General features: G+C 54.1%; 2 protein-coding genes across 2 annotated transcripts; one reads left to right on the top strand and one right to left on the bottom strand.

Annotated features, from left to right (window-relative positions):
* The first annotated feature begins 1965 nt into the window (after window positions 1–1965).
* Ppp2r5b (protein phosphatase 2 regulatory subunit B'beta) lies at window positions 1966–9681 on the top strand. Its single transcript, XM_005351793.1, has 14 exons — window positions 1966–2308; window positions 2724–3173; window positions 3843–4039; window positions 4722–4823; window positions 4971–5063; window positions 5192–5322; window positions 6377–6436; window positions 6585–6693; window positions 7027–7080; window positions 7146–7196; window positions 7307–7426; window positions 8220–8347; window positions 8544–8645; window positions 8932–9681. Exons 2-14 carry the CDS (start codon window positions 2975–2977, stop codon window positions 9077–9079), a joined length of 1494 nt encoding a protein of 497 aa, XP_005351850.1. The 5' UTR covers window positions 1966–2308; window positions 2724–2974; the 3' UTR covers window positions 9080–9681.
* Window positions 9682–9724: 43 nt separating this feature from the next.
* Gpha2 (glycoprotein hormone alpha 2) lies at window positions 9725–10835 on the bottom strand. The gene is made up of 4 exons (XM_005351792.3): window positions 10750–10835; window positions 10341–10440; window positions 10047–10231; window positions 9725–9962 (listed from the first exon to the last, which is right to left on the bottom strand). The coding sequence occupies exons 2-4, from the start codon at window positions 10438–10440 to the stop codon at window positions 9861–9863; spliced, it is 387 nt and encodes a 128-aa protein (XP_005351849.1). The 5' UTR covers window positions 10750–10835; the 3' UTR covers window positions 9725–9860.
* Window positions 10836–12793: the final 1958 nt, after the last annotated feature.

Below are 12793 nucleotides of genomic sequence, written 5' to 3'. Positions count from 1 at the left end.
AGAGCTAGTTCCAGGACAGGCTCCAAAACCACAGAGAAACCCTGTCTCAAAAAACAAAACAAAACAAACAAAAAAAAAAACCCAACAACTAGAGAGATAAAAATAAATATAATGAAACTTTGCTAATAAGAGATAGTTGGGTGGTGGTGGCATATGCCTTTAATCCCAGCACTTAGGAGGTAGAGGCAGGCAGATCTCTGTGAGTTCAAGGCCAGCCTGGTCTACAGAGCAAGTTCCAGGACAGGCTCCAAAGCTACACAGAGAAACCCTGTCTGGAAAAATAAAGAAAAAAAAAAAAGCTGGGTGGTGGTGGCACACCTCTTTAATCCCAGCACTTGAGGGACAGAGATGGGTGAACTTTCTGTGAATTCGAAGCCAGCCTGATCTATAGAGCTAGTTCCAGGACAGGCTCCAAAACTACAGAGAAACCCTGTCTCAAAAACCAAACAAAGAATAAAAAAAGACTTTTCAATTTTCAATCTTTCAATGCCTGTTTGAAATTTAATCCAAATTCTACTTGTAAAGCAAAGGACGCGGCAGCTCAGCAACGAGCCCTGGTAGTAGCAGGCCCCTGCCCTATCCCCACGGCCACTTTGTCCAGTAGCATTACCCCTACCTTGTCCCCACCCTGCTTAGTCAGCCTGGTCTGAAGAACCAGCACAGAGGGTCTGTGGAGGGTCCTAAAGCCGGCTGGTGCCTGAACCTGCTTTGGATGACAGACTGTGCCCCCATGGGCCAGTCTCCTGTCTGGGCCTCTGGGTCTTGGTCTGGCATAAGAGGCTCTGTACATCTGACTTTCTGAGCCTCAGAGGTGGGCCAAGTATAGAGTTTCCTGTTCTGCCTGGCAGATGAAGAGCAAAGGGAGTACTGGCTGGGTCTCCATTTATGCGGTCCTAGATTTCAGCTCAACTGAACTGTTGGCCTCAACCCAGGCTTCTGTTCTTTGTTGCTCCATGGGTGGGCACGCCCTGGGGACTTAGGCTTCTGCAGCACTAGGTCATCACCAGGGGACAGAGCTGGGTGGGGCTATCCCAGTTCCCCTGACCCCACTGTCCAGACACATTGCTTTCTCTCCTCCTGTTCAGCATGGACCAGTTAGTCACCTGGAAAAAATTTCGGGGTGAAGACCTCACATCCCACAGTCATTGTAGGGAACAGAGTGTTGGAGTCCTGGTACTATAAAGGGGGTCCAGGTCTGCAGGCTGAGAACTTTTGGACAGAATGCCAAACTCTTAGAATATACCTGAGTCTTGGATACCCAGCATTGGTGTTTTTATCAAGAACGCTGACTCTCCAGGGCACATCTTGGAGCCAGAGGAGGTTGCCTTAGGGTGGGGGCAACTCCAGGGTGGTACTTCTGCCCTCATGCTTTGCCATCCCAGGGCTGGCCCTTTAAACTACAGACCATGATGTCACCATAGACAGCAAGTGACAGGAGGGGCACTGCAGGCCAGAAGGATGGACTACATTTCCCAGGACCCTCTCGTGAACCACACCCCTTCCAGCAGGCGCAAAAGCAAAGCAGACGATTAACCACTCCAACGCCGGTTTCAAGGGTTTTTAAAAGTATCTGGCTTCATTCTGGGCCGAGTATGGGCCTCCTTTGGGGTTGGCCTGAGGCATATATAGCCCAGACCAAACTGTGGGCCTGGTACATCATGCTAGGCCTGTGTTCGGCCACAGTTCTGGCATTAGAAAGTTCCAACCCCAGAATCCTCTTCTTTCCCTACACAGTGTTCCTTCCAGAATTCGGGAGTCCAGCTCTGAGCTAGAGTCCGTCCCATTGTGCTGGCAGGTTTTAAAAGCCTCAGCTCTGTCCCGGGAGCGCAGAGTCTGTCCCCAGGGTTACCCGTAATGTCTGGTCGCTCCCTTTAAGCAGGGCGCGGACTACATTTCCCAGCAGCCCCTAGGCCTCCCTGACGCAGCCCCCCCAGAGGAGGGGAGGTACGGGCCGGGAGGGGGGGGGAGGTGACTTGATGTCATCCTGAGCAGCTGGGCGGCGGGTGCCGGTGCGCAGCGAGCCGGGGCTCCCACTGCGCTGCACCGCGCGGGTCTGAGTCGCGAGATAGCTGCCGAGGATCGCGTGCTACTGGGGTCTAGCCCAGAGCCCGCCGAGCGCCCGGCCCCTTCTGGGGCTGAGCTGGGGGCATGCTCCAGCATCCCCAGAGCCCGGGAGCGAACCCAGGAGCGCCGCCGCCCAGCCCCAGCGCCCCGAGCGGCGGAATCGCCGCTAAGGACCCTTGAACCGCCGCCCCCCGCTCCGAGTCGGCCTCTAGGGGTCGGCGACCAAAGTCTGGGTTTCTGAGAAGTGAGTGTGTACCCTACTACCAGCATGAGGTTTGGAGATCAGGAAGAAGCGGGATGCAGGGAGAGATGCTAGGGTCTGAAAGGGGGTGCATGAGAACAGGACCCTCATTTTCGTGTGAGTGCACCGGGACGGAAGGCATCAGCGGAGCAGGGGCGTTCCACTGCTCTAAGGAGCTGGAGATACTAAACTGAGTCCCCATCCTGAGTAGAAGCCGTAGGCCGTATTTGGGGAGGGGCTACTTTGGAGCTTGGGTCTGGAAGAAGGGAGGGACATACGTGCACTCTTGTTTGGGGGCCTAGCAAGGGGATGAGGGAAAAGAAGTGAGAGGATCGGAGCAGCACACCGGCTGTCTCCGGAAAAGAACCTACCTGCTCTCTGTGTCTCTCCTGCTGACCTTTCTAACCTGACTTCTCAGAAGAGCCAGCGTGGGAACCCTGACTGGACTCTTCCGGACCCCCAGGAAAGACTTGAGCCATTGCCTTCCTACCTTGCCTGTCCCCCCCAGGACTGGGCAGTTGCCAAAGGCCCTGGGGGGGTCAGGACTGTGTTTGTGCCCCCCTACAACACGCTGGTCAGGATGGATCCCAGTTAGTGGCCTCACTCAGCTTCCTCAAGACCCACAAGGAGCCCCCCAGGCTCTGAAAGGTTGACTGCTGCTCACTGGCCATGGAGACAAAGCTGCCCCCTGCGAGCACCCCCACAAGCCCCTCCTCCCCAGGGCTGTCTCCGGTGCCCCCCCCAGACAAGGTGGACGGCTTCTCCCGCCGGTCCCTCCGCAGGGCTCGGCCCCGCCGTTCACACAGCTCTTCTCAATTCCGCTATCAGAGCAACCAGCAAGAGCTCACTCCGCTGCCCCTTCTCAAAGGTGAGCTGTTGCTATCTGCCAAGGTACCTGAGCCTAGAAGGAAGCAAGGTAGGGGAGGACTGAGGGAGAACAGCCGTCAGGTAGAGTTTGGATACCCTTTTAGCCTGGGAACTCCATTGGAACTGACCCCTCAGTCTCCAGCCCTCTGCTGACGCATGGCCTGACTGGCCTGTCATCTCTGGAGGTGGGGCATCTGGAAGTGGTGCCAGGGGCAGGCAAGGGCCAAGGGTGGGGCACACAGCCTACATTTCAGGAGGCTCCTATCAGCGCAGCCAGCTGCCTAGGTCTTTGGGTAGGTGCTTGGCGTGATTCCCTGTGACATAACCCCAACGTCACTCCTGCCCCGCTTTCCACTTCTGGCTGATAAATCCATGTGCCGCCTAGGAGTGAGGCAGTGGATGTTTGGGGGAATGACTGTGTATCTAGAGCTTGTGGTTTGCTTTAAAGTGATGAAGTCTCTGATCATGGATTAGAAAAGATAACCACCTTCCTACCCGCATCCTCCCAGGCGTGAAGGATGGCACTGGAATTGTTGTTAGATGTTCCAGAGTTACCTTGGATCGGGGCAGCTGAAACTGCTTGGAAAGTCAGCCTGAGGGGTGAAACCCACTCCTGTCCAGAGCCCTGGCAGCTGTGGTCCAGGCTCAGTCTCCCCGTACCTCCCCGCAGATGTGCCAGCCTCTGAGTTGCATGAGTTGCTGAGCCGGAAACTGGCCCAGTGTGGGGTGATGTTTGACTTCTTGGACTGTGTGGCTGACCTCAAGGGGAAGGAGGTGAAGCGTGCGGCCCTCAACGAACTGGTGGAATGTGTGGGGAGCACCCGGGGTGTCCTCATTGAGCCTGTCTACCCAGACATCATCCGCATGGTAAGCACTGTCCAGCCTCAGGGGACAAGAATCCGATCCATCCACCACTAGGCCCCCTGTGGGAAGAATTAATGTCTGCTCTTCAGCTTGGCCTCAAGGGCCATGCTTCCATCTCCACTGAGCCCCACTGAGCCCAGCACCCACTCAGGAGTCCCTCTCCCTGCTGTCCCTGCACCTGTGTGAGCTGGGCCTGGGTACCTGTCCTTTGGGCCACTTGTCTCCCGTGGCCTGACTCCGGCATGCGAGTTAAACTCTTTGGCCCTAAATGCCTGGGATTTCATTGCTTTCAACCTCACTGTCCCACCACATCCATCTGGAGATGTGGCAAGCCACCCCTGGGTCCCCAGCCCCTGGCTTAAGGTTTTCATGAACTTGGTGTTTAGGTGAAGACTGTCCGGAGGAGTAGGTTGCTTGCTGGGGAGTAGGTCAGTCCAGGAGAACTGGATGAGGAAAGGGTTGGTGGTAAAACTCAATGCATGGCCTCAAGTTCAAGTCCCATGAGCTCTGTGTACTTGAAAAGTGCTTGGCCTGGTGCTACATGCCTATAATCCTAGCTACAGAGGAGGCTGAGGCAGGATGGTCACAAGGTCATTGCCTGCCTGGGATATAGAGAACTCTGAGAGTTCCCCAAACTTCTCCCTCCAAGGTCTCATCCTTAAAGAACCCTGACTTGCCCCCCTAGATATCAATAAATATCTTTCGGACCCTGCCACCTAGTGAGAACCCTGAATTTGACCCTGAAGAGGATGAGCCCAACCTTGAGCCTTCGTGGCCACATCTACAGGTGTGAAGGGTTGGGGAGCAGGGGTCTGCATTTCAGAGAGGGTTGTGGGGGGAGATTGTATAGATGTATAGATGCTGACTGTTGGCTGCGAGGAAAGTCGATCAGGCTGTAACTAAGTGCACCTTTTGGTCTGTCTCCAACCTCCAGCTGGTATACGAGTTTTTCCTGCGTTTCTTGGAGAGTCCAGACTTCCAGCCCTCTGTGGCCAAGAGATATGTGGATCAAAAGTTTGTCCTGATGGTGACTTGGGGAGCTCAGGCTGGGTGGTACCATACGGCAGGCACAGGCTATCTGGGGGTCATGGGGATAGGATGGGAAAAACAGGGGTTGACATCTGGACTTATTTACTCTAACCCTGGGTCCTACAGCTGCTGGAGCTATTTGACAGCGAGGACCCTCGGGAACGTGAGTACCTCAAGACCATCTTGCATCGGGTGTATGGCAAGTTCCTGGGTCTCCGGGCCTACATCCGCAAGCAGTGCACCCACATCTTCCTCCGGTGAGTGGCTGCTGCCTCTCAGCAGAGACCTGGGAGGGAGGCAGGGAAGGAGGGACCTGCTGGGACTACCAGGCTGTGTGGGCTACATGTTTACCAAGGTCTGTCTCTGCAATGTAGTACTGATGATACGATGCCTGTGACAGCAGTGGAGAATTGAGTTTTATTTCCACTTTACAGATGAGCAAATAGAGGGCAAGTAAGAATATAGGAAAGCAGAGGTCAGTTAAGTGTTTAGAGGGATGAGGGCAGCCCAGTTGAATGTAGGATCGAGATCTTCTGATTGTATCAGGTCTTCTACAAACGCTACTTAGCACCATATCCGCTGGGTGGTGGGAGCCCCTGTGACCTTGTGGTTGAGACTATGGTTGTGTATTTGAGTTTGGTTCAAGTATTTGGGTGAAATCGGGCAAATCCTTGAAGTTCTCGGCTTGCTTCATTCTTTGAAGTGGGCACAGCGCCTGTGCTAATGCAGGGCCGTTCTCCAGATGAAGCCAGCTGGGGCCTCCAAAGCATCTGGCAGAGCTGCTAGCCTGAGGTGGGGCCTCTGAAACACTAGCTGTTGTTTCTAGTGATAAACAGAGAAGACGTGCCCTGTTCTCTAGGAGCCCACAGTCCATTAGCTTCCCCACTTATTAACCTGGAGGCGAGTAGCCTTTAGCTGGAGTCTCAGCTTCATCTCTGTAATGTGGCTTTCATATGCCCTGCCTCCCAGGGGGATTTGGGGAGTTACAGTGCTGGGTGGAGGTGTTTGTCATTGCTTTGGTTGACTGCGTGAAGGTTGAAGGTCCTAGGCTGGGTGCCTGCTGGCTGGCTGGGCATCAGGTAAGAACTGCTGGGAACTGGAAGAAATGAGCTGGGACTGACTGGCAGAGGCGGCTGGACTGGGAAAGACGTTCTGCCTGTGGGTGAGGACTCAGAGGGGCCTGGTTTGGGGCACCAGAAAGGGTGCACTACTGTGGATTGGGGAGGGTTGGACAGCTGTGCATGGTGAGTCAGGCTGGGGGAGCTGGACCTGTCCCAATGCTCCCACCCTCTAGAGTCTTCTCTCCGGCAGGTTCATCTATGAGCTGGAGCACTTCAATGGTGTGGCCGAACTGCTGGAGATCTTAGGAAGGTAATTGCTTTGGCTGGAGTTGGGGTCCCCCCTGTAAGAAGGACTGGGGCCTGTTTGGCTGAGCCCTGCGAGCTGGGGGAGGGGGGGTTGGTAGGAGGGACTGGGGCCTGATTGGCTGAGTCCTGCTCCCCTCCTCTCCACTCCAAAGCATCATCAATGGCTTTGCGCTGCCCCTGAAGACTGAGCACAAGCAGTTTCTGGTTCGAGTCCTGATCCCCTTGCACTCTGTCAAGTCGCTTTCTGTTTTTCATGCCCAGGTGAGCCCCAAACCTATCCCTGAAGTAGCAGCTGCTGCTGACATTCAGGGCTGCCTGTGGGGCTGGGAAGTCAGATTGGCATTCGCTGCATCCTCTTACCCCTGAGTTCTAATTCAGTCTCCCTCTACTTGAGGGCTGACCTCAGACACCAGCTCTGTGCTGCTGGGTACTCAGGAGCTTGGTGCCTTGAAGTCCAAAGCAGCAGTAAGTGCCCAGTGAACAAGAGTGTGAAGGCAGTAATGAGCAGGTGCCTGGCACGCTGTCCTAGGCAGCTAGTTCTTGGCTCCTCTTCCTTCCTGACCTTGGCTCCCTCTTTCCATCCTGGCCCTGCAGCTGGCATACTGTGTGGTGCAGTTCCTGGAGAAGGATGCCACTTTGACCGAGCATGTGAGTACCTTGGAGGGAAGGTGGGCTCCTCACTCTTCGGGTCTGACTCCTCCTCCACCCTACAGGTTATCCGGGGGCTCCTCAAATACTGGCCTAAAACCTGCACCCAGAAGGAGGTATGAAGGGCTCTCCCAACCCTGAGAGTGGGTGGGAGGGCTCGGCTTCCAGAAGGCAAGCAGGTACATGCTTTAGGGGAATGTGAGCTGCTGCCCTGCCCTCTCCCCAGGTGATGTTCCTGGGGGAGATGGAAGAAATTCTTGATGTCATCGAGCCCTCCCAGTTTGTGAAGATCCAGGAGCCCCTCTTCAAGCAGGTGGCTCGCTGTGTCTCCAGCCCCCATTTCCAGGTATGTGACAAAGGCAAGTGGGTCAGGGCAGGGGCACAGCCTGGCAAAGTTTCAAAGTTAGTTTAACATAGTCTTCTCTCCCCTCAGCTTCTCTTCCAGCCTTAGCGACCTGATAATAGGCAGATGCTGGCCTTAGGATCACGAGACCTAGGGCCAAACCTCAGATCTGTATTCCACTAGTTGAGAGGCCTTGGGGAATCACTTCTGAGCCTTAAGTGGGTTTCCTTGATCAAAAATGGGGCAACAATAGTCATTCATAGTGTAGTGACCGGAACTCATAGTGGTAAACACAGCAGGGAAACTGAGGCAAAGTGGGCTGCAGGACTGTTGGCCCCTTTCTTTTCTTGATAACCTTAGAAGTCACTGGCCCCACTTTCTGGCCAGAAGGCTCAGTCCCCACGCTAGACTAGACTCACTGTTAGGAGCCATGACCTGGTGGGAGCTGATTCTTCTCACGATGGCTCTGGTGTTTCACTTTGAAAACACCTTGAAGTACAGGAACTCGTTTCCTCCTGACAACAGCTGTGGCGATGGGTATTCTTAGCCCCACTCACACAGCAGACAGCTGAGGCTGAGGAGCTGCATGGCTCACCAAGGCTGCACACGTGCAGTGGGCTCTGGAGGGTCGGAACTGTGGTGTTGACTGCAGCCGTGCTTTCTCTCCTCCATTTGTTTCCTCCAGTGGGTTAGATAAGCCCGTGGGATGGGGTGTGGAGGTCGGAGGATCCGGGTTTGGGGGGAAGGCTGAAAGATAGACCATTACTAGGCCCTCTCTCCTGCTTCACTTGTCCAGGTTGCAGAGCGGGCTCTGTATTTCTGGAATAATGAGTACATCCTGAGCCTCATTGAGGACAACTGCCACACTGTGCTGCCTGCGGTATTTGGGACCCTCTACCAAGTGTCCAAAGAGCACTGGAACCCGTGAGTGCCCAAGCCTGTGCCCTTGAAGTCAGGCACCACAGCTAGTCCAGCCCCCAGGGCCATCCCTAACTGGACAGAGAGCAAATGTCAGGATACCAAAGGGCAGTAAAAGGGCATGGAAATGCCCTGTTCAGGGACCAGGGACGAGCAGCATGGTATTTCATTCACCTCCATAATACCTCTCCTTGGCAATCAGAACCATCGTTTCGCTGATCTACAATGTACTCAAGACTTTCATGGAGATGAATGGGAAGCTGTTCGATGAGCTTACGGCCTCCTACAAGCTGGAGAAACAGCAGTGAGTACAGGGTCAGAGGCTGGCCACCAGGGAGGGACATCAGACCATCCCAGTGTGGTCAGCTTCACCCTGTTTCCAGAGGGGCTTTCCCACTGACTGCTCTGACTCCCTGTACCAATGCCTCAGGGCAGCTCACAGCCTAATTTTTCCTCCTTTCTCTCCTCCCCTCCCCTCTAAGCCGAGGTGCCCCATGGAGTCCTAGTCACTTTACAGTGGGGTGGCCATGAGGGAGGTTAGACTGTTGGCAGTCCAGGAGAGGAAGAGTTGCCTCACCCTCTCTCCCCAGGGAGCAGCAGAAGGCCCAGGAACGACAGGAGCTATGGCGAGGTTTGGAGGAGCTGCAGCTACGCCGGCTACAGGGGACCCAAGGGGCGAGAGAAGCCCCCCTTCCTCGGCCCACACCCCCGGTGGCTGCCAGTGGGGGTCAGAGCTAGACACATCTAGAAGAGGAGAAGCTAAACCCAGAGCTATCAGCCCTTCCATCCCTTCTGCCCAGGGGCCCAGTGAAGTCCACGCCTCCCCGTGGCCTTGCCAGAGTGGTTCTAGGACTCCCTGCCAGCCCCATGGGAACAGCTTTCATGGAGGGAGACAAGAATGCAAGTTGGTAGTCTTGGCAGCAGAACTCTCAGGCCTTTGTGGCAAGATTCTGGCAAGACTAGACCAGGGCAAGTGTGCAACTGGGAAGCTGCCATCAGGGATCCTCCTCTGCCCTATACAGCTGGGCTCCCATCTCTGCTCCTGGCCTGGGACATGGGCACTCAGCACCTGGCCAGGGCCTTCCTCATTCCCACCATGGGGGCACGGTCTATTTATTCTGCCCAGCTCACCCTCAACAAGACACTGTCCAGGGACATTCTCCTCTCCTCTCCCTTGCCCTGTACTTTCTTGTCCCCTTTTTATTTATTGGGCAGGGGGAGGGGTGAGGGCACAGGCAAGAAGAGATTCACATTGTCCTGGGGTGAGGGGGGGTTACAGTAATCATGGTCTGCTCCCTTCACCTGGCTAGGGGGCAGACTTAATAAAGAGCGAAACTCAAGCATTGCTTGCTTTATTGAGGGCAGGGGTGAAGGACAGCGTAGCAATGAGACTGCTTATAGACCAGGTAAAAGGAGGTCATAGTCACTGACTCTAAGGAGGGGCAGAGCTGAAGTTGCCCCTTCATTGGAGAGATCCATAGCATACGGTGTCAGGACTGGAGCCTGAGCCATTCAGGCACTAGTAGCGGGAGAGGCGGCACATATCACACTGGCAGGCCCTGGCAGTGAAGATCTCAAGCTCCCCCTGCTGGTTCCCCACACAGTCCAGCCACACCTTCACCTGTTGGAGGAACCCAAATTTGTTCCCATTCCTTCCCACCCCGGGTCCCCACCCTCATGACCCGGTCAGGCTCAGGTCCCTCACCTTTTTTAGCCTGCTAATGGTGCAGCACTGGGAAATAGAGGTGACGTTGTGTCGGTAGCCACTGGCCACCAGCACGGAGTAGCGGGAAGGGAAGGCGCTGGACTCACAGTGTCCTACACAGGCCTGTGCTACATGGGAGCCCTGGCAGGTGCCATGGCGGTCACTTCGCACTGTTACATTGAAGGCTGGAAGGAGAGGAAAAAGGCTGTGAAGACTGCTGGCTGGGGTCTGTCTGCAGCTCTTGGGACACCTCTGCTCTTGCCCCAATCCACTCTCCCTAGCAGAGTTACTCACAGCGCAAGTGGCAGCCTGGGATGGCTGCCTCCCGACAATGGCCTTCAGTGACTGCCAGGACCAGCAGGCAGAAGAGCAGAACACGCGGTGCCATGGGCATCTGAGGAATGGGTGGGTGGGGGAGGTCTCTGAAGATGCGCCTCTGCCAACAGGCCTGGCTGCTGGGTCTTCTGACTGGTGAAGTGTGCCTGGGTGGTGCTGTCTGTTCTGCCTGGTTTTGGCGGGAATATATGGCGTGTTTGCCACTCTGCCTGGGCCACTCCGAAAGGGTATGAGTGGCCATTTCGGGATGGGACTTTCTATTGTGTGCAGATTTTCCCTGGACTGTCCCATACCATCTGGGTACAAATCTCTTCCCTGCTCCATGTGACCCCCAACCCTCCAGCTCTCCCCGGCTTTAGCAGCTCACCAGCTTCAGCAGAAACAGCAGACTCCCAGTGCCTCCTGCTGGTCTCCAAACTGGTACTGGTTCCCCAGGCTTTTATTTGCAGTGTTTTAGAGCCCCGCCTTCCTGGAGATCAGTTTTCAGGCCCCTCCTAGCCTGAGGCCTCAGCGCAGTCCCACCTGGGGATCACAGTCTGACTCTGTTGACATTTCCCTTTCCCTGAAGGCTGTCTAGGGTAGAGTACTAGAGGAGCTGAGGCAAGCTCAGAAGTGGCCCAGGGTGACGTGTGCAGCTGGGTTCTCTTCCCACCAAGCTTGGGCAGGACTCTTCCCTGATCAGCCATTCTTCGTCTAAAAACTACGACCCTCAGTTCTGTTGCCTAGATGCCTTTAGTGTTGCAAAGTAATGGGATTAAAAAAATAACCTTTTTTTTTTCTTAAAACACAATCCCATGCATTCCAGAAGCAACTTTGAACTTCTGATCCTTCTGCCTTTACCTCCCAAGTCCTGGAATAACAGGCATGAGCCACCACATCCAGTTTATGTTGTTCTGGGGTCAAATCCAGGGCTTTGTGGATGCTAGGGAGGCACTCCACCAAGGGAGTTACATCCCCATCCCAAGAACAAGATTCTTTTTTTCAAGGGGTGCCCCACGTGTAGGATCACCTAAGTTGTGCTTGGTGGCAGACTAGGGGTAGGTTCATGTCAGTCTGCCAGTGACTTGTGAATGCTTTCTCCTCATGTGGCCAGCTGCAGAGTGAATTCTGAGCTAGAGTCTCCCTAGTCCCTGGAACAACAGGGAGTAGACTCCAATCTCAGCAAATCGGTGGTGTCCAGCTCTGGTTGTAGAGAGGCTACCTACTAAACAGCACATTCAAATACCCTGTCTATCCGTGGTGGTGAATGACCCAGGACGAGGCTGTGACACGCTGAGGGTTGTGGATGCAGAGCACTAGCCTAGCAGCTTGAGGCTTTGGATTCATTCCATTTTTAGCACCATAAAGAACATTAACAAGCCAGGTGGTGGTGGTGGCAGGCTTGGCAGGCTCAGGAGGCAGAGGCAGGTGGATTTCTGAGTTCAGCCTATTCTACAGAGTGAGTTCTAGGAGGCGCAGAGCTACACAGAGAAAACTGTCTTGGGAAGGATGGACAAATGAAACAAAACAACCCAAACCAAATAAACAAAACAAAAAATCCCAAACCACAATTAAAAAAAAAGCAAAACAAAAGAAACCCAAAACAAAACACAGTAACAAAGACCTCAGCTGAGTTGGAAAGGGCCCAGCTCAGAAAGCCTACAGTTGTTGTAGGCGCTCCTCTCAGCCTGCTACCACACTGACCTGGTTCAGAATAGGGCAGTCCACAGCCTGCCAGAACTCAAGGGATACTCGGAGATTTCAAATCCTACCTTTTATTTCCAGATGAGAAGAAAGGGCCTCAGAGGTCCTTTGGTAAGCTGGTCCCAGTCAGTATGGGCACTCAGGTCTCCAGGCTTTGGAGCTGTGCCCTTCAAGAATAACTTTCTTTGTAATGGTAGGACAAAGGTGTAAATGGAATTTGGGAGGAACTGGTGGTACCATGTTGCTTACCTCCCATCCCTGCACTCTGCTGCCTTTTGGTGTCTTCCTCCCTAGATCCCAGGTCCTTGAGTGCCAGGCCCCTCTCCAGAGCACCCCACTTCTCCCTTTTCCCTGTCAAAGGTAGAGGCAGCCAAGCAGAGGGACTCAGAGGGACCTTAGCATTCTAGCCTTGGGCTTCCTTCCCATCAGGAACCCTGGCATGTGACAAACTGTTTAAAGACCTGAGGTGACAGGGCTCATTACCTACAAGTAATCCATTCTCATATCAGACTTCACTAAAAGTTAAAACACAGATTCGTTTGTTCAGAGCTAAAACGAGTTTTCCTAAATGTCCATCCATTATTCTTTTGGTTCTCTGAGGCCACATAAATCCATGATGCTTCTCTCTCTCTCTCTCTCTTTTATTTTTATTTTTTTTTTGTTTTTTCGAGACAGGGTTTCTCTGTGGCTTTGGAGCCTGTCCTGGACTAGCTCTTTAGACCAGGCTG

This window comes from Microtus ochrogaster, chromosome 8, assembly GCF_000317375.1.
Source record: "Microtus ochrogaster isolate Prairie Vole_2 chromosome 8, MicOch1.0, whole genome shotgun sequence".
Taxonomy (NCBI): Eukaryota; Metazoa; Chordata; class Mammalia; order Rodentia; family Cricetidae; genus Microtus; species Microtus ochrogaster.
The sequence above is the reverse complement of the archived record's forward strand: the minus strand, read 5'-3'. Positions and strand labels throughout refer to the sequence as shown.